Below are 22,502 nucleotides of genomic sequence, written 5' to 3'. Positions count from 1 at the left end.
CGGTACTGCGGCGGTATTTACCTGCTGTACATTTTTATTCTCCCATTAGAATGCATCTTTCTGCCATTCTTCAGCCAGGTGATTTTGGGGGTTGGAATTCCTTCTGTCTGACATACAAAACGAGCGGTTCCTGCGCGTGGTCTTGTCAAACTTTCTGGTCGCTCAATAAATGAAGGTGGCGCTGTAAAGACACAGATGTAGACCCATGTAATATATTCTGTGAACCCTGCTTTTAAATCCACTCTCCCCGAGTCATCAGAGTGTGAAGACTAACACACTAAAGATCTGACAACGGATGCTGTGTGGCTCAGTTCAGTGTTTCTTTAGTAATCTTAGCCACGTGTGCTCTAGAATTCATTTGGTGGTCTAGGAAGTAGATGGCTGACCAGTGTCATATTAGCTCTCATCTGAATGCTTTTTATTACTTGGTCACCAATAGACCTCTCTCCCCATTCTAAAGCGAGTCATGCACTTTAGATTGTTTGGCCAACAGCTATTCTTCCTTGTGCACCCGTGCATGTGATCTGAAGGGGGAGAGTGGAGTAAGTGGCAGCTGGCCACCTCTGGTAGCAGTTTATCTCCCTTAAAGGGCAGACATCATACAGTACATGGCAATCTCTTTCTACCACAGCTAGAACCAGCCCTGTACCTCACATGGAACCAGAGATCTCCCCATTCATTGCTCTGCTGGATTTATATCAAGCTGAAAGCGGGAGTGTATTTTCTACTGTAGATAAGGGGGCGTATCTCAGCTCTCCCTATCACAGCTCAGAAGGAATTTGAAGGATGAAACTGAGCATGTGCGGCCTTCTCAGTGAGCAGGTCAAAGAAATAAGAAAAGAAAAAAAACAGCAGGTGGTGCTATACAGATATATTTTATTGAATAACTCAGTGGCTATACGAAATTTTTAATTACATGCAATTACAAAAGTATTCAGATCTAGGGGCTGTTTTAAAAACTGAAGAATATTTTTCATGGGACATCCCCTTTAAGAACAAAAGGATCACACAGGTCGAAATCCCAAAACCTGATCCTGCTTTCTCCCAAGCATTGGGAAACCTTGATGAACATTGAAAACAAAATTGGTGGGTTCAGCCCCCAAAATTGGCAGGTTTTGCTGACATTATTGTAATGTGTATGGACACCTTAAAGGGGTGCTAAGGGAATAATGTCTTTTTACATAATGTCCGCAATCCGTAAATAAAAAAATTATACTTACCTGCTCCATCCATTTGACTGTGAAACATGATCTAGTATTAATGACCACAGTTTGTTTGTCTGTAATAAATGCATCAGGCGGACCAGAGCCATCACTATGTTTTATAACATATTAAAAACCGAAAAATGCTGGCAACCAAAATGTTGAAATTTTGTGGGAGAGCAAACAATTATTTTCTGTCCTCCTTAATATACTATGTCACACAGAGAATACACACACAACCAATGACGGGGAACCAATTTTAAGCCTTACCCAAGACTATAACATTAGCCATTGCTACAGTGTAATTCCGAGTTCCTGGTGTAGTTGCTCGGCAGATATAGACCCCTGCATGTTGCTGCTTCACATCAGATATAACAAGATTTCCATTTCCCACAACTCGTGTGTTGAAGACGTCAATGGGTTTTTGGTCTAGAAAATAAATTTTCAATATATATATATATATTTTTTTAATTAACATTTAATCTGATGTTTAAGCAACATTCTGCAATATCATTTACAGTGGCCTAAAAGATAGCAGTTTTTGAGAACCATTTTTTGGGCCAGATGTCTAATTAATATCTACAAGGAAATGCTTTTTGTGGTGCTTTGCTGGGTTTATTTTGATGAGTGGCATTTTTTTAAATGCAGCATGATTTTTTTTCTTGCAATTTATTTCCATAAGCTTCCATATACAACTTGAAAAACAGCAGAACACAGGTAATAAACTGAACACAGCACCACCACAAATACTTTTTAAAGAGGACCTGTCACCTCTTTCCCTCTATTTTAGTAACTACTTGCATTCCCTATACAATAATAATTCTGGAGCATCTTCTCTTATTGCTGTGTGTTGTGCTACTCCTCTATTATTTCTACTAGGAAAGTTATGAATAAATTACCAACTGGGTGATACCATTACACTTGTCCCGGGGTGTGTCCCTGCACAATCTACAACTGCCAAAACAGACAGAAGAGTGTCAGTCTGTGTAGAGACACACTACGAATTGGTAACACTCAGCTGGCAATGTATCCATAAACTTCTAGGAGGAGAGACACAACATAGAGCCATAAGAAAAGAATTGCTTAAAGGAAACCTGTCATCAACTTTATGCTGACCTCACTGAGGGCAGTATAAAGTACTGACAGAAATGCTGATGTGTCAGCGGTGTGTCACTGATGAGCTAAAAGTAAGTGTTTGCCGAGAACCAGCATCATAATCATTGCAGCCCAGGCCTTGTAAAGAGTCAAATCTACCTGAGAAGAGTCCTGGTTATTCCTAATCTCCTGCTCTCACCCATCTGCTGATGATTGGCAGTTCTCTCCTAGAGAGAAAGGGAGAAAACTAGGGAGAAGCCTGTCAGTCATCAGCAGGTGGGCAGGAGAGCAGGACTTCATGAATAACCAGGACTCTTCTCAGGTGGCCGGGACTCTTTTCCAGGCCCAGTCTGCAATGATTGTGATGTTGGTTCTCGGCAACCACTTACTTTTAACTTTTAAATGACAGACCGCTGAAATCAACTCACCTGTCTCTACCTTATTCTGCCGTTAGTACGGGCTGCATAAAGTTGACGACAGGTTCCCTTTAAGATTTGTCATTTCAAGTAGAATACATTTACTAAAACAGGTATGTCATGAGAGGTGAGAGATCCTCTTCAAAAATAAAATTAAAAAAGCTTGAAATTCAAGACATTGTATACAAGCCAAGAAAATGCTAAAAAGTGTGTGTGAAGGCGGCCTTATGGAGAATATTTTTTTCAATTTAATAGTGAGGTGCTTACCCAGCCGGCTCCAGGATACTATTGGTTTAGGGTTGCCTCTAGCTATGCACTCCAGTGTAACAGTTTGATGCACAGAGGTAGTTGTATTCTGAGGGGGTGCAACGATGACGGGCTTCTGGAAGGGCTCTTCCTCTTTGGCTACAAAAAGGCATAAAAAAACTTCAAAATTTTCTGTCACAGGGGCAGATCAATTAATAAATTTGCCCATACACTTCAAATGGCACACAAGAGTTACAACTTAGGAACGTGTAAGTTGCACAAATGTTTCTTCCAACTAGAAGTTAATTGGATGTTATGCTACTACTTTTCTACACCTGTCTCGTGAAAATTTCTTATGAATAGGATTGTGGCAAGTGGGATACAATTTTCTTGTGGCTACCGCCTGACATCCAATTGTATATTCTTAAAAGGTGTTATCCCATCTTGCCATTTCCATGGGTCTAGATCGGATTAAGTGCAGGCCCTAGGTAGCCTGGCTTACGGAAACAGCCGAGCAGGGAGTCATGGAGGCCTTGTAGCTTCTTCTGCTATGCTGCTTGAGTAGCGCCCATTCACTACAATGGAAATTACAGAAACTCTCCTAGCCCGCTCATTTGTTTACATAAGCCCGGCCACCTAGGGCAAGTGCTTATTTCCATCTCTCCCCAGAAACAGTGACAACCCCTTTAAAGGCAATCAGTCACCAGTTTTATGCTGCCCTATCTGAGAGCAGCATAAACTGGCAACAGATACCCTCAGCAAAACACTGGGTTACTCATTTACTTGAATTAACCTAGTTGCTTTGCTAAAATCTGCACTGAGGAGCTTCAGCACAAGCCTAGCCCTGGAGTCTGCTCAGTACACAGCACGCACTAGGAAGTCCTCATATTCCAAACCTTCCAATTCTCTCCAACCCCCAACTGCTGATTGCAATAGGAAGAAAGATGTCAATCAGCAGTGTGGGGGGGACATAGAGACCTGGGAGCTCATGAATACGAGGACTCCCTAGTACGTGCCCTGTACGGAGCAGACTCCAGCTCTCAGCATGAGTTGCTCAATACAGATTTTAGCAAAGCAACTGGATCAATTCAAGTAAGTGACAGCGTTTTTACTCATGGCCACTTGTTACCAGTCTATGCTGATCTCAGATAGGGAAGCAAAAAATTTGGCGATGGATTCTCTTTAACCCCTTAAGGACTCAGCCCTATTTCACCTTAAGGACTTGGCCATTTTTTGCAAATCTGACCAGTGTCACTTTAAGTGCTCATAACTTTAAAACGCATTGACTTATCCAGGCCGTTCTGAAATTGTTTTTTCGTCACATATTGTACTTCATGACACTGCTAAAATTGGGTCGCATAAAAAAATACCATATTTACCAAAAAATTTAAAAAATTTGCAAATTTCAAAGTTTCAGTTTCTCTACTTCTGTAATACATAGTAATACCCCCAAAAATTGTGATGACTTTACATTCCCCATATGTCTACTTCATGTTTTTAGCATTTTGGGAATGATATTTTATTTTTTGGGGATGTTACAAGGCTTAGAAGTTTAGAAGCAAATCTTGAAATTTTTCAGAAATTTACAAAAACCCAATTTTTAGGGACCACTACAGGTCTGAAGTCACTTTGCGAGGCTTACATAATAGAAACCGCCCAAAAATGACCCCATTCTATAAACTAAACCCCTCAAGGTATTCAAAACTGATTTTACAAACTTCGTTAACACTTTAGGTGTTGCACAAGAGTTATTGGCAAATGGGGATGAAATTTGAGAATTTCTTTTTTTTGCCTAATTTTCCATTTTAACCCATTTTTTCCACTAACAAAGCAAGGGTTAACAGCCAAACAAGACTGTATCTTTATTGCCCTGACTCTGCCGTTTACAGAAACACCCCATATGTGGCCGTAAACTACTGTACGGGCACACAGTAGGGCGTAGAGGGAAAGGTGCGCCGTATGGTTTTTGGAAGCCAGATTTTGCTGGACTGGTTTTTTGACACCATGTCCCATTTGAAGCCCCCCTGATGCACCCCTAGAGTAGAAACTCCATAAAAGTGACCCCATCTAAGAAACTACACCCCTCAAGGTATTCAAAACAGATTTTACAAACTTTGTTAACCCTTTAGGTGTTGCACAAGATTTAATGGAAAATAGAGATACAATTTCAAAATGTCACTTTTTTGGCAGATTTTCCATTTTAATATTTTTTTTCCAGTTACAAAGCAAGGGTTAACAGCCAAACAAAACTCATTATTTATGGCCCTGATTCTGTAGTTTACAGAAACACCCCATATGTGGTCGTAAACCGCTGTACGGGCACACGGCAGGGTGCAGAAGGAAAGGAATGCCATACGGTTTTTGGAAGGCAGATTTTGCTGGACTGGTTTTTTTGACACCATGTCCCATTTGAAGCCCCCCTGATGCACCCCTAGAGTAGAAACTCCAAAAAAGTGACCCCATTTTAGAAACTACGGGATAGGGTGGCAGTTTTGTTGGTACTAGTTTAGGGTACATATGATTTTTGGTTGCTCTATATTACACTTTTTTGTGCGGCAAGGTAACAAGAAATAGATTTTTTGGCACGTTTTTTTTTTTTGTTAATTACAACATTCATCTGACAGGTCAGATCATGTGGTAATTTTATAGAGCAGGTTGTCACGGACGCGGCGATACCTAATATGTATACAATTTTTTTTATTTATGTAAGTTTTACACAATGATTTCATTTTTAAAACAAAAAAAATGTTTTAGTGTCTCCATAGTCTAAGAGCCATAGTTTTTTCAGTTTTTGGGCGATTATCTTAATTAGGGTCTCATTTTTTGCGGGATGAGATGACGGTTTGAGTGGCTCTATTTTGGGGTGCATATGACTTTTTGATCACTTGCTATTACACTTTTTGTGACGTAAGATGACAAAAAATAAAGTTTTTATTTTAATTTTTTTACGGTGGTCACCTGAGGGGTTAGGTCATGTGATATTTTTATGGAGCCGGTCGATACGGACGCGGCAATACCTAATATGTATACTTTTTATTTAAGTTTTACACAATGATTTCATTTTTGAAACAAAAAAAATCATGTTTTAGTGTTTCCATAGTCTAAGAGCCATAGTTTTTTCAGTTTTTGGGCGATTATCTTGGGTAGGGTATGATTTTTGCGGGATGAGATGACGGTTTGATTGGTACTATTTTGGCGTACATGCGACTTTTTTGATCACTTTTATTACCTTTTTTGGGAAGTAAGGTGGGCAAAATTTCAATTTCCTAAGTTTTTATTTTTTTATTTTTATGGCGTTCACCGTGCGGGGAAAGTAACATGGCCGTTTTATAGATCAGGTCGTTACGGACGCGGCGATACCAAACATGTGTAGGGAATTTTATTTTTTTCATTTTTAAATCAGTGATAAATGTGTTTTTTTATTTTTACTTTTTTTCACTTTTTTTTTTACCCAGACCCACTTGGTTCTTGAAGATCCAGTGGGTCTGATGTCTGTGTAATACAGTACAGTACAATATATATTGTACTGTACTGTATATTACTTACACTTTGTCTGAACAGATCTCTGCCTTTAGCACAGATCTGTTCAGCACCATGGACAGCAGGATGCCTGAGACGGCGTCCTGTTGCCATGGGAACCTTCCCCGTCTGCTCAGTAGTTGTCAGAACTGCGCAGACGGGGAAGGGTAAGGACGGGGCTGTCGGGGAGCTGTCTGGGAGCTCTCTCCCTCTCCATCGGGGGGCTGCAAAGGCACAGCAGCCCCCCGATGGGAGAGGGAGGGAGCTCCCTCTTACTGTTAACTTTTTCCATACAGCGGTCCGTACGGACCGCTGTATGGAAAGGGTTAAACGGCTGACATCGCATCGCAGATGTCAGCCGTTTATACCAGTGTGCCAGCAATGTGCTGGCACCCTGGTATACCCACTGAACACCAATGATTATTCAAGGGGAGGCGGGCGGGGGATCGCGATCCCGCCTGCCGCACCGCCCGCCTCCCGCACCGCCCCCACCGCCCACAACTCTCCCCCCCTGCACCACCCGCCGGCAAAAAATCATGCAGGGGGGGTGTAAAATATATATTTTAGGGACACTAAAGCTTCTGATCCCCGCGGTCAGGGCCCGCGGGGATCAGAAACTGCAGAAAGCGCAGCAAACCGCAGGTCTGAATTGACCTGCGGTTTTCTGCGATCGCCGATGCGGGGGGGGGGGTCAAATGACCCCCCCTGCATTGTTACGGGATGCCGGCTGAATGATTTCAGCCGAAATCACGTTCCGATTAACCCCTGGGGCGCCGGAATACCGATTTCAAGTTATGACGTACCGGTACGTCATGGGTCCTTAAGGACTCGGGACCCATGCCGTACCGATACGTCCTAAGTCCTTAAGGGGTTAAGGCAATGATTTCACGTGTTCAGTATAACTGGAAATTCACAGTCGATGTGTAGCTTTAGTCGATATGATTTTGCTCCACTAAACAAGTGTTGACATCCACTATTTCAAGGGATTATTCAGAGTAAGGTTGTAGAGCTGTTCATCATTATAGAAATGTTAAAACATACCTGATAAAACTGTCAATGTGGCTTCGGCGCTCTTCCGTCTATTTAGCTGGTTGGTGGCTATACATCTGTAATTTCCACCATCTTTTTTAGTGATGCCGTAGATCTGAAGAACACCTTTTGGTAGCACAGTAATCCTTTAAATAATACATGAAAAAATGGTAAATAATACATCATGCGGGGTTGTATGTACAATGTGTAAGGCTGTCCCTATACTAAAGAATAAGCATGACTATTTGTATATTCAAAAATGCCTAACTGAGCAAAAATATAAGCGCAACACTTTCGGTTTTGCTCCCATTTTGCATGAGCTGAAACATTTTCTACATACACAAAAGACCCATTACCCTCAAATATTGTTCACAAATCTGTCTAAATCTGTCTTAGTGAGCACTTCTCCTTTGCCGAGATAATCCATCCCACCTCACAGGTGTGGCATATCAAGGTGCTGATTAGACAGCATGAATATTACACAGGTGTGCCTTAGACTGCCCACAATAAAAGCCCACTCTGAAATGTGCACAGTTTTGCCTTACTGGGGGGAGGGGGGGGGGGGGGGGGCGCAGAAAACCAGTCAGTATCTGGTGTGGCCACCATTTTACAGTTGATCAGGTTGTTGATTGTGGTCTGTGGAATGTTGGTCCACTCCTCTTCAATAGCTGTGCGAAGTTTCAGAATATTGGCAGGAACTGGAACATGCTGTCGTACACGCTGATCCAGAGCATCCCAAACATGCTCAATGGGTGAAATGTCCGGTGAGTATGATGGCCATGCAAGAACTGGGATGGTTTCAGCTTCCAGGAATTGTGTACAGATCCTTGCAATATGGGGCCGTGCATTATCATACTGCAACATGAGGTGATGGTCGTGGATGAATGGCACAACAATGGGCCTCAGGATCTCGTCAAGGTATCTCTGTGGATTCAAAATGCCATCAATAAAATACACCTGTGTTTGTTGTCCATAACATACGCCTGCCCATACCATAACCCCACCGCCACCATGTGCCACTTGGTCTACAACGTTTACGTCAGCAAACCGCTCACCCACACGACGCCACACACGCTGTCTGCCATGTGCCCTGAACAGTGAAAACTGGGACTCATCCGTGAACAGAATGCCTCACCAACGTACCAGACACCATCAAATGTGAGCATTTGCCCACTCAAGTTGGTTACGATGACGAACTGCAGTCAGGCCCAGACCCCGATGAGGACGACGAGCATGCAGATGAGCTTCCCTGAGACGGTTTCTGACAGTTTGTGCAGAAATTCTTTGGTTATGCAAACTGATTGTAGCTGTCCGGGTCGCTGGTCTCAGTCGATTATGGAGGTGAACATGCTGGATGTGGAGGTCCTGGGCTGGTGTAGTTACACGTGGTCTGCGGTTGTGAGGCCGGTTGGATGTACTGCCAAATTCTCTGAAACGCCTTTGGAGACGGCTTATAGTAGAGAAATGAACATTCATTGCATGGGCAACAGCTCTGGTAGACATTCCTGCAGTCAGCATGCCATTTGCAGGCTCCCTCAAATGTTGCGACATCTGTGGCATTGTGCTGTGTGATCAAACTGCACATTTCAGAGTGGCCTTTTATTGTGGGAAGTCTAAGGCACACCTGTGCAATATTCATGCTGTCTAATCAGCACCTTGATATGCCACACCTGTGAGGTGGGATGGATTATCTCGGCAAAGGAGAAGTGCTCACTAACACAGATTTAGACAAATTTGTGAACAATATTTGAGAGTAATGGGTCTTTTGTGTATGTAGAAAATGTTTCAGATCTTTGAGTTCAGCTCATGCAAAATGGGAGCAAAACCAAAAGTGTTGCGTTTATATTTTTGCTCAGGGTATATTGAAAACATAATAGACAGTGTATAATATGATATCTATATATAAACTATATATATGTAATTTTGGCAAAACCAGCAAAACCATATGTTAACTTGATATTGATCAGATCCTGTAAGAAGCAGGCACTGAAAGAAAAAGCAATAGTGAGGGAAAAATTATTATAGCCTATTAGTGATCACATGAACAAGTCAATGGGGCCATCTGTGGTCATAAGACCACTAAAAACATTCTATTGATTTTTACAATGCAAAACCTCCAACATCAATACTCAATACTGTGTAGCCAGCCTGACTGATCTCAGAAAACAAATTTATGACATGTCAGCCTTAGCAGTACAATTGTTACACCCTGTATCTAGATAAAACCCTCAGAAGGGCTGTTCAGTTACCTGTCCATAGCAAGAGGTAGAGCTGTGCGATTCACTTCCCAAGTAATGACAGCCTGAGGGTGTGCAGTTATTTTACAAGAGAAACGTGCCATCCCTCCTTCATGGACCTTTATGGAAATTGGTTGTTCTTCAAAGCCAGACATAGCTAAAATGTAAAAACACAGTCTTAAAGGAAATGTGTCACCAAAAACTTTACCAGACAGTTAAAACCAGATAGCAACACATATCTTTGTTTTGTAATCCGTTTTTTATTTACTCAGTTATTACAGATTTTTTTATTCTATTTCCTGAATATGATTATGGTGGTGGCCATCTTGCCTGAGCTGTTCTTAACAGTACTTAGAAAGCATTAGGTAAATTGCTTTATAGCAGCCACATGGTTCATAGACAAAATGGACAGCAGGGGACCCTATTGATTATATAGAGAGTTTTCTAGGCATGCTCTGTGACCTGTGCAGAGGTCAGGAGGAAGTAGATAAGCTTTAATAATCACCTATTGTGAATGGTAGATCCTTATCTATACACAGAGGTGATATCATCACAGGCACTATTAGGATGACAGATAAGCAGATAACTGCAGTAAAGTAATCTGTACAGACCAAGAAGTGGTGCTATTATTAAACTTAGTGGCCAGTGCGAAAACTTCAGAATTTTATGGGTTTTGTTTAAACATAGATACTGACATGGAAAATTAAAAATAGCATCACCAAATATACAATAGGTCATTTTCTCATGATGCGTTCTCTTTAAAGGCATATTCTGCCCCCCAAAAGCCCACAAATATAATATTCAAATATTTGTGCAAGATTCATGTATTTCACTGTTGGCCGTATTTTTAGAACAGGAACATTCCCAGTGGCAAGTGGAGATATTTTCATTGTACTGTTGTAAATGGCAAATTTGGTCGGCTCGGAATTTATTATCTGACCTATAAGTGTGCGGTCTGACTCAGTTCACTGAGATGGAAACGTGAATGGTTAGAAATACTAATTAGAATACTGTGTACAATGGAAAGTACCCCGGTGAAAGGTGAAAAGTGCATATACGTAAGAGCAAGATAATTTACGTGCCAGCGCCATGAACGATAACATTGAGTCCTTAGTGGAGTTTTAGCAAAATGTCTTCATGTATATTCAACAAATCACAAGACACAAGGTTGATACATGTCATGTGTCACTGGTCCTGGTTTCATACAAGCATTTATTTCTGCATTTCCTGGATAATGGATATTGTTGACAATGGGCATAAGAGCAAACAAAATTCTATTTCCAGGGAGATGCACAAATGAGGTTTCCAAATAAAAATATGGTTTTCCTTATTCACAACTGATCTAAACAGTCTAGGAAAAATATTCCCATACTTCTGTTATTTAGGATCAACACTTTCCGTTTGTCAAAGAACAAATGAACGGCAGTAAAATAAACTATGGGGCGAGCATGTATGTGTATCCTCTGGAAACACTTATCTCTTGGAAGAAGAAAAAATTGAGCATCTTGAAACCAAACATGTATGAATTTCACTTCCTTCAACATCTGCTGACGGTCTGAGGTCTCCATACACTTTATACAGTTGGATCTGCAGGACTGCCAACAATAGTCATGTAGGGGCTGCCTATACAGAACAGATTTTTTTTCCTAAACTTGAGGGAACAGAAAGCTAAAAGACATTTTATTAACTGGTCTTTTTTTGTTTCGTTTTTTACAGATGGAAATGCTCTTTCAAGGAAACAGGTAAGAAGGACTCACTGTAGACTTACACAATAATAACATATGGCGGTAGAATATTCCTAGATGGAGTTCATGTTTATCTTCTGCTGCATTTCACATTTCAGCCTTCAGCTGTAATGTCATTTCCAGAGCCATTGTTACCTTTTGTAGTAGCACAATCTGTTTCTGCACCTTTTTAGTCAGTGCTAATGTCAATTTAAAACCCAAACTGTAAAAGCAATGCCGTGATGGGAGGAACAAGCCATAAAAAAGCTGACACATCAAAGTCTAACACAGGCTTCTGTTGTTCGAGAAAACAGGTTCCTCCACAACACCATAAATGTAATTGCCTTTTTATGAGAGGTTCACCCCTTTCTATTAGTATGTAGATTGTTCTCAAGTTTACAACTTGGCAAAAACCACACCGACTACTGTGTTATACACAACCTCAAACCTGCTGAAATGATGCTCATAGCAACCTGTGTTTCCATTAGTCAGGACTGGGACTTCCCACTGAAGTGACCCAAATAAGCTCTCTGCTAAGGATAGAAGTGTGATTATGATACAAGCATTAATACTACACACTCGAGTCACATTATTATGACCACTTCCTATTTTCAATGTCTGCAGCATGTAGATCATGAAGGAATATGTATGTGAAGGGTGCTGGGTTATACCGCTCTAGCTATTAAATAGAAATTTTTAACAGAATGATTGACATGTCTGGATTAATTTAAATTATAGGTTAGTATTTATCACTTCATCGTTCATAGCTCAACTACAGGGGGGATTCACTAAATTACATTTAAAGTAGAAATGAGTATAATATTAAAAGCTATTGTAAATGAATGATGTTCTAGTTTGTGTTCACCTCAAAGAAATATGTAAGATTACATGCTGTATTTATTTTGTGATTCTATAGGTTTAGATAATGAGGAATATCAGGTGGTTATTGGAAATGATACAAATCATTATATTATTGATGATTTGGAACCTACACGTTTTACACACATCTACACACGTCTGCACACATAACCCTTGTTTCTGTCATGGAAAAAAGGGGCGATTTATCAGAGTTGCAAAAAAGAATGATTATTGGCTTTCAGAACAAAGTATGGCAGTATTTCTGAAACTGCGCCGTTTGTGCACTGTTCGCGTGCTGCTGTGGTGAAAAGTGTTTGGCCCCATTGTGGATAAGGGACATGAAAACTGCGGAGCACCACATGTCATTGATGTATCAGGTGAAAGGCAGCTACAAAGGTGCGCAAGGGTGGACAAACATGCTACAGTGGAGCAGCTCACCACCAAAATGAACCAAGGGACTACCAGATGTGTGTCTAAAACATCAGTTCAGCACACCCTACCTCATATGCGGATCCAAAGCAGATGGATGGTCCAGGTACCTTGAAGTTGGATTGGCAGAAATGGCATCATTGTTCGCAGCCGTATCTGACTTGGACCTCCACTGATTGACAAAGGATTGTCTTTTCCAATGAGTCATGTTTTCTGCTTGATCTAACGAATGGATGTATAGGTGGCAGATGAGAAACATCAGAGATCAAACACCCTGCAACCACTGCTGGAAGATCTTACACAAGATAGTGGTGGCAGCGTTATGGTCTGGAGAATGTTTTCATGCATTCTCTGGGCCCCCTCATCCATGTGGCACTCTAAGTTGATTTGGGTATGAATCCTTCCTTGCGGATCATTTACAGCCATACATGCTGATTGTTTTCCCTGGGGTAGATGGGATCTTCCAGCAAGGCAATGTCACATGTCACAGTGCTAGAATTGTCCAACATTGGTGGGAAGAACATGACCAAGACTTCCAAGTACTACAGTGGATCCCTAATTCCCCAGACTTGAACCCAATTGAGCATCTGTGGGACCACCTCAATCATTGTGTTTGCTCAATGGATCCTCCCCCACGCACCCTCCAGCAGCTGTGGGATGCACTGCAGCCATCATGGCTCCAGAGACCTGTGACAACCTACCAGGACCTTACCGAGTCACTCCCAGCCATCTAGCTGCTGTCCATGCTGAACAACGGCGGTTACTCTGGATATTATCTGACTGACTATTATAAAGGACCAAACAAAACCAACATTAACTGTTGGTTTTGTTTGACTAAAGAACTGCCAAGTGTCTACTGTAGTAGATGATCTATAAAAGCCTACATCAATGTTGAAGCCATCACTAACATTTCCTCTAACCAAATTTTGTATCCAAAGGAAACAAGAACAATATGGAGGCAGAATTACAGAGTGAGAAGACATTACATGTAGGTGTAATGCATAAAATATCTGTCATGTATTAAAGTAGCACGCCAGATGCTTTTACACTCAGTTCTGGATAGCTGATGCATGGTATATTTCATTTCCTGGACACATCTTGCTAATTTGTTCTGTGGTTTACAAATCAAAATAACCTAAACACAATTGTTACTTCCCCAAGCTGTCAGGCTTTATTACTATCAAGTGCTTTCAGACCATGTGTAACCCCAGCACAGCCTTAGGGAATGAATCAGCCAAGATGAAAGTTTATCAGATTTCACATTCATTTGTAGCCTCCGCTGATAATGGATAGTCACCTATGGCTCCCTACAGGAAATTGGTTAATCTCTGCCTACAAGTGTGTATGTATGTGGCAATACTAAACTGCTCATGTTTAGACACGTTTCTGCAGTTCAGTGGTAGGTGGTGTATATATATATATATATATATATATATATATATATATATATACACTCACACACACACAGTGCTATCGGTAAGTCTTCAGACCTTTTCACTTTTTTCACATTTTGTTATATTGCGACCTTCTTATAAAATTTTAAAAAGTTAAATTTTTTTCCCTGTTATTCTGCTTTCATAATGAGAAAGTGACAACGGAATGTTCAAAATCTTTGCCAATTAATTGAAAACAAAAATCTAAAATACTGCATTGATTAATATTCAGACCCTTTACTCAGGATTTAATTAAAGCACCTTTGGCAGCAACTGCAGCTGCCAGTCTTCTGGGTATGATGCCATAAGGTTTGCACAACTGGATTAGGGCATTTTCTGCCATTCTTCTCTGCAGATCCTCTCAAGCTCTGTCAGATTGGATGGTGACCATCAGTGGACAGCCATTTTTAGGTCTCTCCAGAGATGTTCAATCAGGTTCAAGTTAGGGCTCCGGCTGAGCCACTCAAGGACATTTACTGAGTTGTCCCTAAGCCACTCCTGTGTTGTCTTAGCTGTGTGCTTAGGGTCTTGTTGGAAGGTAAACCTTTGGCACCATCTGAGGTCCAGAGCATACTGGATCAGGTTTTCATTAAAGGGGTTGTCTGAGTTATGAAAAAAAAATATATATAGCACTGAAAATCTGATGGTCAGCGATATATAACCAAGCTAAGCAAGTTTTAGGCAAAAAAAAATCTATTTCCTCATTTCCCTGGTTCAATCTCTGCCCCTTCCCCTGCTCTGCTAAGGGGGTGAATACAAGTGCTGCCCTGAGTGACATGTCTGCCTGCTGGGAGACTCGGCAGCATGTTGTATGTGTAGGACTACAAGTCCCATCTGTATAATGACACTGCTAAGGGAGTGAATACAAGAGCTGCCCTGAGTGCTGGGAGACTCAGCAGCATGTTGTATGTGTAAGACTACAAGTCCCAGCTGTATAATGACACTGCTAAGGGAGTGGATACAAGAGCTGCCCTGATTGCTGGGAGAATCAACAGAAACTTGTAAGTGTAGAACTACAAGTCCCAGCTGCATAATGACACTGCTAATACACACAGGATCTTCCCCCTACCTTCTTCTGCAATGCTCTCTCTAGTCTGTCAGCTCCTGTGCCCAGAATTGTCACTCCCTGCAGCTACCCAGTCTGTGCAGCTGAAGGGGTTAAGAATCCTAGGAGAGAGCAGACAGCCGGGCAGTGAAGGGGGGTGTGGCCAGCACAGTGCCTTTTAGTTTACAGGCTTGTAAACAAACTTTATCAGAGCAGGGAAAGAAGCTGACATCACAGGTCATGTGACCCTCAGTCAAATCTGATAAACCAGGCACTGCAGATAAAGTGAGTTAATTAGTGAGTTGTTATATTTGCCTAGTTAGGAACATAGAAAGAACAAAAAGTAACTCGAACAACCCCTTTAAGAATATCTCTGTACTTTCTCCATTCATCTTTCTCTCAACTCTGACCTGTCTTCCTGTCCTGGCTGCTGAAAAACACCTTACAGCTTGATGCTGCCACCATCATGCTTCACTGTAGGGATGGTATTCCATACATAACACTTACAAGTGAGGCCAAAAAGCTCAATCTCAGTTTTATCAGACCAGAGAATCTTGTTTCTCACAGTCCTTTAGGTGCTTTTTTGCAAGCTTTCATTTGTCTTTTACTGAGGCTTCTTTCTGGCCACTCTGCCATAAAGTCCAGACCGGAAGAATGCTGCAGTGATATTTGACATTCTGGAAGTTTCTCCCAGTTGCAATCATGGTTCATTGGAGCTCAGTAAGGACCATTGGGTTCTTGGTCACCTATCTTACCAAGGTCCCTCTTCCTTAATTACTTAATTTGGTGGGGCAGCCAGCTCTCAGAAGAGTCCTGGTTGTTCCAAACTTCTTCAATTTAAGAATTATGGAGACCACATTTTTTTCTACCCTTCTCCAGATCTGTGCCTCCACAAAATCCTATCTCGGCAGTTCTTTCCTCCTCCTGGCTTGGTTTTTGTTCTGATATGCATTGTCAACCATGAGGCAGCCTTATACAGATACTGATTTCACTTTATCTAGAGGTACAAACAGCATTAGGCTACTTTCACACTAGCGTTCGGGGCTCCGCTTGTGAGTTCCGTTTGAAGGCTCTCACAAGCGGCCCCGAACGGATCCGTCCAGCCCTAATGCATTCTGAGTGGACGCGGATCCGCTCAGAATGCATCAGTCTGGCACCGTTTGTCCTCCGCTCCGCTCAGCAGGCGGACACCTGAACGCAGCTTGCAGCGTTCGGGTGTCCGCCTGGCCGTGCGGAGGCAAACGGATCCGTCCAGACTTACAATGTAAGTCAATGGGGACGGATCCGTTTGAAGTTGACACAATATGGCTCAATTTTCAAACGGATCCGTCCCCCATTGACTTTCAATGTAAAGTCAAAACGGATCCGTTTGCATTATCATGAACCAAAAAAAAATAATAATAATTTTTTTTTTTTTTTTTTTTTGTTCATGCTAATGCAAACGGATCCGTTCTGAACGGATCTAAACGTTTGCATTATAGGTGCGGATCCGTCTGTGCAGATACCAGACGGATCCGCTCCGAACGCAAGTGTGAAAGTAGCCTTAACCTGTCCCTAATAGGGCTCTATCTAAGGTCCGTAACAGTATGTCTTTGGAGTGTGGGAGGAAACCGTACCCTAAGGTTTCAGAAGCTCTACAAGCTAAAGACACATTTGCTATGTCAATCACCAAATTCTTTCAAAGTTCAGGAAGTGAGGAGCTGCCCAGCAGCCATTACAACAGAAAAACATTTCCAATGAGCAGCTAAACACCCTCGTTCACATGGCAGTAATTAAAAGGTCAAGGAGCAAACAGCAAAATGTTTAAGGAGAAAATCACAAATAATAACCTGAAAAATAATTTCCACAGCAGAAAACAACAAACAAACAAGAAAGGGGTTAGGGTATGTTCGTATAATTTGGGGAGGGGGGGTTTCAGCACGGATTTGGTGCTGAAAACCAGGCCGAATGTGCTCTGAAATGGCCTTCCATTGTTTTCAATGGGAGGCCATGCCACAGTTCATGCGGGCAAGAGTTTTTGCCATATGATTTTTAAGACTGCGCCAAGAATGTGCAGGTCTATTCTTGTTGCAGTTACAGTTAGCCTGCTTGTGGGTCTACATAAAAACCACAGCAGAAACTGCAGCACAGCAGAGGTTTCTGCTGTAGGATACGTGGCAGATTTTGCTGTAGCCAAAATACAAGGGTGAGAACTGCAAAAAATGCGCACAAAAAATGGAAGTAACACGTGTTTAAGGTTAAATGCAAGGAAATCCACACAAAAAACTGCGCTTTGAGCTTAATTTCTATTTTGAACTGGTGTGTAGTTACCCTTAAAGGGGTTGTCTCACTTCAACAAATAGCATTTATCATGTAGACAAAGTTAATACAGGGCACTTACTAATATATTGTGATTGTCCACATTGCCCCCTTTGCTGGCTTGATTCATTTTTCCATTACGTAATACCTTGCTCGTATGCAGGGGTTAAGACCACCCTGCAATCCAGCAGCGGTGGCCATGCTTGCACACTATAGGTAAAGAAGCGCCAGCCTCTCTGGTGGCCAGGACCATGGGAGTTCACGTAGGCATGCATGTGCAACAGATCCCATTCCAGCCACCACGTATCGGTGTCCGTAACCCCTAGAAACAAGCAGTGTATAATGAGATGGAAAAATGAATCCAGCCAGCAAAGGAGGCCATATGGACAATCCCAATACATTAGTAAGTGCCTTGTATTAACTTTCTCTACATAATAAATACTATTTTGCTGAAGTGACACAAGCCTTTTAAAAGCATCAAGATTTAATCTCAAGTACTCTCAGTGTCACACAGTGCTAAACTATGAACCAGAGGATGATTGCCAGTGAACAAAATAATTTATAGGATTGATAATTCCATACATTCCTACATTTTTATGTGGGTTTTTCTCTGGTTACCATCCGGTATGTAGCAAATATCCCAGGTGGCGTCCTATAACACTCTTTTCATTAACACAGTTCATAACTACAAGAGTGTGTTTTAATGTGTACAGTCGGGGAGACATCACTGTGTAATGACCGTGACGACAGACTTTCCACACTGTTGGTAGTTATCTCGTATTTCTTTCTGTTAAGAACATCAGCAGGACATTTGCATAACTAATAATTGGAATAAGCCAATATTGCCAATTATGTGTTCTCATCAAAGAAGTGAAACTAATCTCTATAATCATACTTGGGTCCGATTGTAAAAGGCCAGCATGTCTGATGGGCTTAGGGAATGGATTAAGTTACTACCAAAGGTGCTACAACTAAGTACTGAGTAAAGGGTCGGAATACTTATGTCAATGCCATGTTTTAGTTTTTCCTTTTCAATAAATTAGCAAAGATTTTTAACATTCTGTTTTCACGTATATATGTTTTTTTTTGGGGGGGGGGGGGGGGGGGGGTTTTAGCACAAGGCCAAACATAGCAAAATGTAAAAAATGTAAAAGGGTCTGAAGACTTTCCGAATGCATTGTCATTTTGAGGCACCTCACAAGACAGAGGGTTCACATACAGACAAAATAACATAACACAGTAATGAATTAATCAGCAAATTAAGCAATATGAATGTGGGCTCACCCTGCTTACAATCTAGAAGAAAATAGGGGTGACAGAAGAGGTCCACTTGGTGCTTGATTTGCACAATAGTCCAGCCATTTTAAACACTGGGTGATGGATAAAATGCAAGTGATAAGTGCTCCTGGACAGTCAATGGATTTGTTTCCCACCCACCAAATGTATAATGGCTATAGTGGTTGGGTTTCATAAGATTTAATGTCGTCTGTGCCCATTCTCATGGTTTTGCCAAATACTTTGTAGAATTAATATCCTGGAATATCAGATTGTCAATCCACCCAAAAACCAATGATCAGTGAATCTCAATGATAACTGCTGCCACACAGGGCAAGAACAATGCGAAATTCAGTCATATTACATCTAAACATACTGTTCTAAACCAATCGCTTAATAGCTATGTCACATACTAGTGTAGACAGTCAATGGGTTAACAGTTCTAATTAACAGCGAGAGCGTCATGTGCCCCATCGCTTATTCCAAGTGCTGTTGACAGAATGTATTTGATTTTGCGAGCTTAGCAAGTGCGATTTGATCTTCTCACTTTTAAAGCATCCCAGATGGGTTCCCCTTCTCAGATCATCTATCATCCAGGCTGCAGTGTGTGGCCAGAGAAATGCACAATAAATGCTAATACACTTCAAGTAGCTTCCCTTGGCACCTTCCAGTTTTCAGCAAAGGAGGAAAAGTACCAGGAAGGCAAGAAACAAGCCACATTAAACAGCTTCAAAGCTCTTCATCCTGTGTGGCCACAATGCTTTTAGGGGCCAAAGGGCACATAGATTCCCCCTTGCCAGGGGTGCTTTTCCTGCACTCTCTGCCAAGTGATTGGCTTCTTGCGTTGATAACTAATCCTACACATACCTTTTCCCAGGGTTTGCTTCCATTCCATAAAGTATTAGCACTAGTAAGTAGCTAAATAGTCACATGAAAACCACACAGAATCCCAGCAAGTATTCACAAGCAATTAAATGTTAGGGAAATAAAATATGGGAAATACATTTTCTTCCTTGGAGCTAATAATCCTCTCATCTGTCTGCAGCCTTTGGAAATGTGACAACACCTATTAACTTTCATTGTATCGGGTCTACAAACGCATCCTTTGGAACTGGTGTGTTGTCCGATTAGCTTATTAATTCCAATCAAAGTGACAGGGTAGTTATTAAATATTCTAAGTCAGGTCACTATTGCTAAGTATTTATTTCATCAAACTGACTACAATTAAATGTAGTCAAAGATTTAACTTATAAAGGTCTGAGGGTGAAATATTTTTTAATAAAAGGCCAGAGTGGTTTATAAAAAAAAAAAGAGTTTTACTCACCTAAGCAAATCACTGGCCATACCACTGACCTCCGAATCTCCTCCTTGCTGACTGACGTCACAGAGCTGGAGCGCCGAAATCTCGCAATGCGCGAGCTAGCGCATGCGTAGTTCGTTCCCTGTGCTGATGCCAGCACAGGGAATGAACATGATGCCGACACTGCGCATGCGCTAGCTCGCGCATCGCGAGATTTCAGCGCTCCAGCTCTGTGACTTCAGCCAGCAAGGAGGAGATTCGGAGGACGCGGGGCGGTGCTGGGCTCCTTTCCGCTGGACTCATCTCCGGATACAGGACTCATATCAGGTCATTTGCATATGGATCAAAAAGGTTTTTTAACACAATAAAAGCGCAGAGAGCTGTGGGGACTGGGTATTGCAGATGTACTAGCGGCCATCTAGCAGCCCATGTCCCCAGCTCTGTGCACTAAATCCAGGTGACAGGTTCCCTTTAACTGAATCTTTTCCACTAAAACTATATATCAATCTGTTCAGCTCATCCTGCTCCATAACATGCTGCCTGCAGATTACATTGTATTTTCATGGTGACAGGTTCTTTGGGAGTTAAAGGGGTTCTCCGGAAATTATTTAAAATGGCTGCAAGCAACTTGTCCTAGAATGTGAGTAGGATGCATTGCCTTGACTTACAAAACTGCCTGGGGGGCTGAGACACACTATGCTCTGGCTCTTGCATATACTACACATTGATAAGCATTCCCGTCAGGCTGCTCAGCCATGATGGCATATCGTAGGCAGGATCACATCACTACCATTTAATGTAGAGAAGTGTAATGTGTAATGAGGCTCCATCTCCTCACTCCCCTAGACACCTCTGCAATTGAAGGCAATCAGTCCTGCTCACATTCTAGGACAGGTTGCTTCGGCCACTTTAAATTATTCCTGGAGAATCCCTTTAAATACGAATGACCTATCCGATTAATATTAAATGCCAGAACACTCCTTGGTTCTTTGTCTTAAGATATTACCTTGGGTTCCTACAATCTACTAACATAAATTCTATTGCCAGATTTCAAGAATAAAGACAGCATGAGGGGAATGTTGACTTTTTAACATCCCTCTGACAGGGTAATTTGAAGCCTAAAGGTGCCCATTCACATTAGATAGGAGTTGGTTGATGGTTGCACAGCAGGTGAACAAAGTCATCTGGTGAACGATCATTTCCTAGACACGGCCATACATATTTTAGTCCATATTAGCTGTTACAGTTACTCAAATTGGCCATATATGTTCAATGAAACCAGGCAATGAACAAACCATCTTCCTGGGAATGTTTTTTCAAAGAAATATCTTTCATCCACAAACTTGTTTTCAACTGATAATAGTCTGTCATCGGTCGGCTGAAAATTGACTTCGTTGTTAAATTCCACCCAACAAAAGTATCAACCTTATATTAATATGTATAACCACTTTAAAGAAGAACTCCCGCCAAAAATTGTATTCTCTGACCTGTTAGAAAGGTACATGATGTAATGTAATCTTCTTACCAGTGTCTGTATTTGTGAGTTATACCTTCCTTATGCTTCTCAGCAGTGTCATGTGACCAGCAATCAGACTCTCCAAATAACACAGCATCTTATGTGTGGACAGGAAGTCAGTTTCTCTATGTATTTCTATGGGAGCCTCAGTGTCAGTCTCATAGGGATGAATAGAGAAGTAACTGACTTCCTGTCCTGGGTCAGTTGTAGATCAGAGTGCTGGTCACATGACATCACTATAGCAGGTCAGAGAATAAACATTTTGCCGGGAGTTCTACTTTAAGGTAAAGGTAAAGTATCAGTAGAAAGAGGGAGGTGCTCATGCCGCTCTACAGAGCACTAGTGAGACCTCATTTGGAGTATTGTGCTCAGTACTGGAGACCATATCTCCAGAAGGATATTGATTCTTTGAAGAGAGTTCAGAGAAGAGATACTAAACTAGTACATGGATTATAGGATAAAACTCCCCAGGAAAGATTAAAGGACCTTAAAGGGGTTGTCTGGGTTCAGAGATGAACCCGGACATACCCATAATTTCACCCCGGCAGCCCCCCTGACAAGAGCATCGGAGCAATTCATGCTCCGATGCTCTTCTTTGCCCTGGGCTAAATCGCGCAGGGCAAGGGCTCTTTTGTTTACAATCACACACTGCCGGGCAGAAGCTTCTCCCCGGCAGTGTGTTCGGAGACGTCACTGGCTGTGATGGGCGTTTTTTAACGCTGCCCTAGCTGTTTTACTGGCTAGGGCAGCACTAAAGCCCGCCCATCAGTGCCGGTGACGTCACCGGGCTTCCTGGAAGCCCTATGAAGAGTCCGGTACGTCACCGGATCTCCAAAAAATGCCTTTGCCCTGCGCGATTTAGGGGGGGCTACCAGGATGA

General features: G+C 41.8%; 1 protein-coding gene across 1 annotated transcript in view; it reads right to left on the bottom strand.

Annotated features, from left to right (window-relative positions):
* Positions 1 to 22,502, bottom strand: part of PRTG (protogenin) — a 130,666-nt gene that overhangs the window by 63,521 nt on the left and 44,643 nt on the right. Inside the window, exons 3-7 of the mRNA XM_040414962.1 lie at positions 9,757 to 9,901; positions 7,520 to 7,653; positions 2,981 to 3,118; positions 1,473 to 1,631; positions 22 to 181 (exon numbers count right to left, since the gene is read on the bottom strand). Coding sequence (XP_040270896.1) covers positions 22 to 181; positions 1,473 to 1,631; positions 2,981 to 3,118; positions 7,520 to 7,653; positions 9,757 to 9,901 — 736 coding nt within the window. The remainder of the gene's footprint in view (positions 1 to 21; positions 182 to 1,472; positions 1,632 to 2,980; positions 3,119 to 7,519; positions 7,654 to 9,756; positions 9,902 to 22,502) is intronic.

This window comes from Bufo bufo, chromosome 1 (assembly GCF_905171765.1).
Source record: "Bufo bufo chromosome 1, aBufBuf1.1, whole genome shotgun sequence".
In the NCBI taxonomy this organism is placed as follows: Eukaryota; Metazoa; Chordata; class Amphibia; order Anura; family Bufonidae; genus Bufo; species Bufo bufo.
The sequence above is the reverse complement of the archived record's forward strand: the minus strand, read 5'-3'. Positions and strand labels throughout refer to the sequence as shown.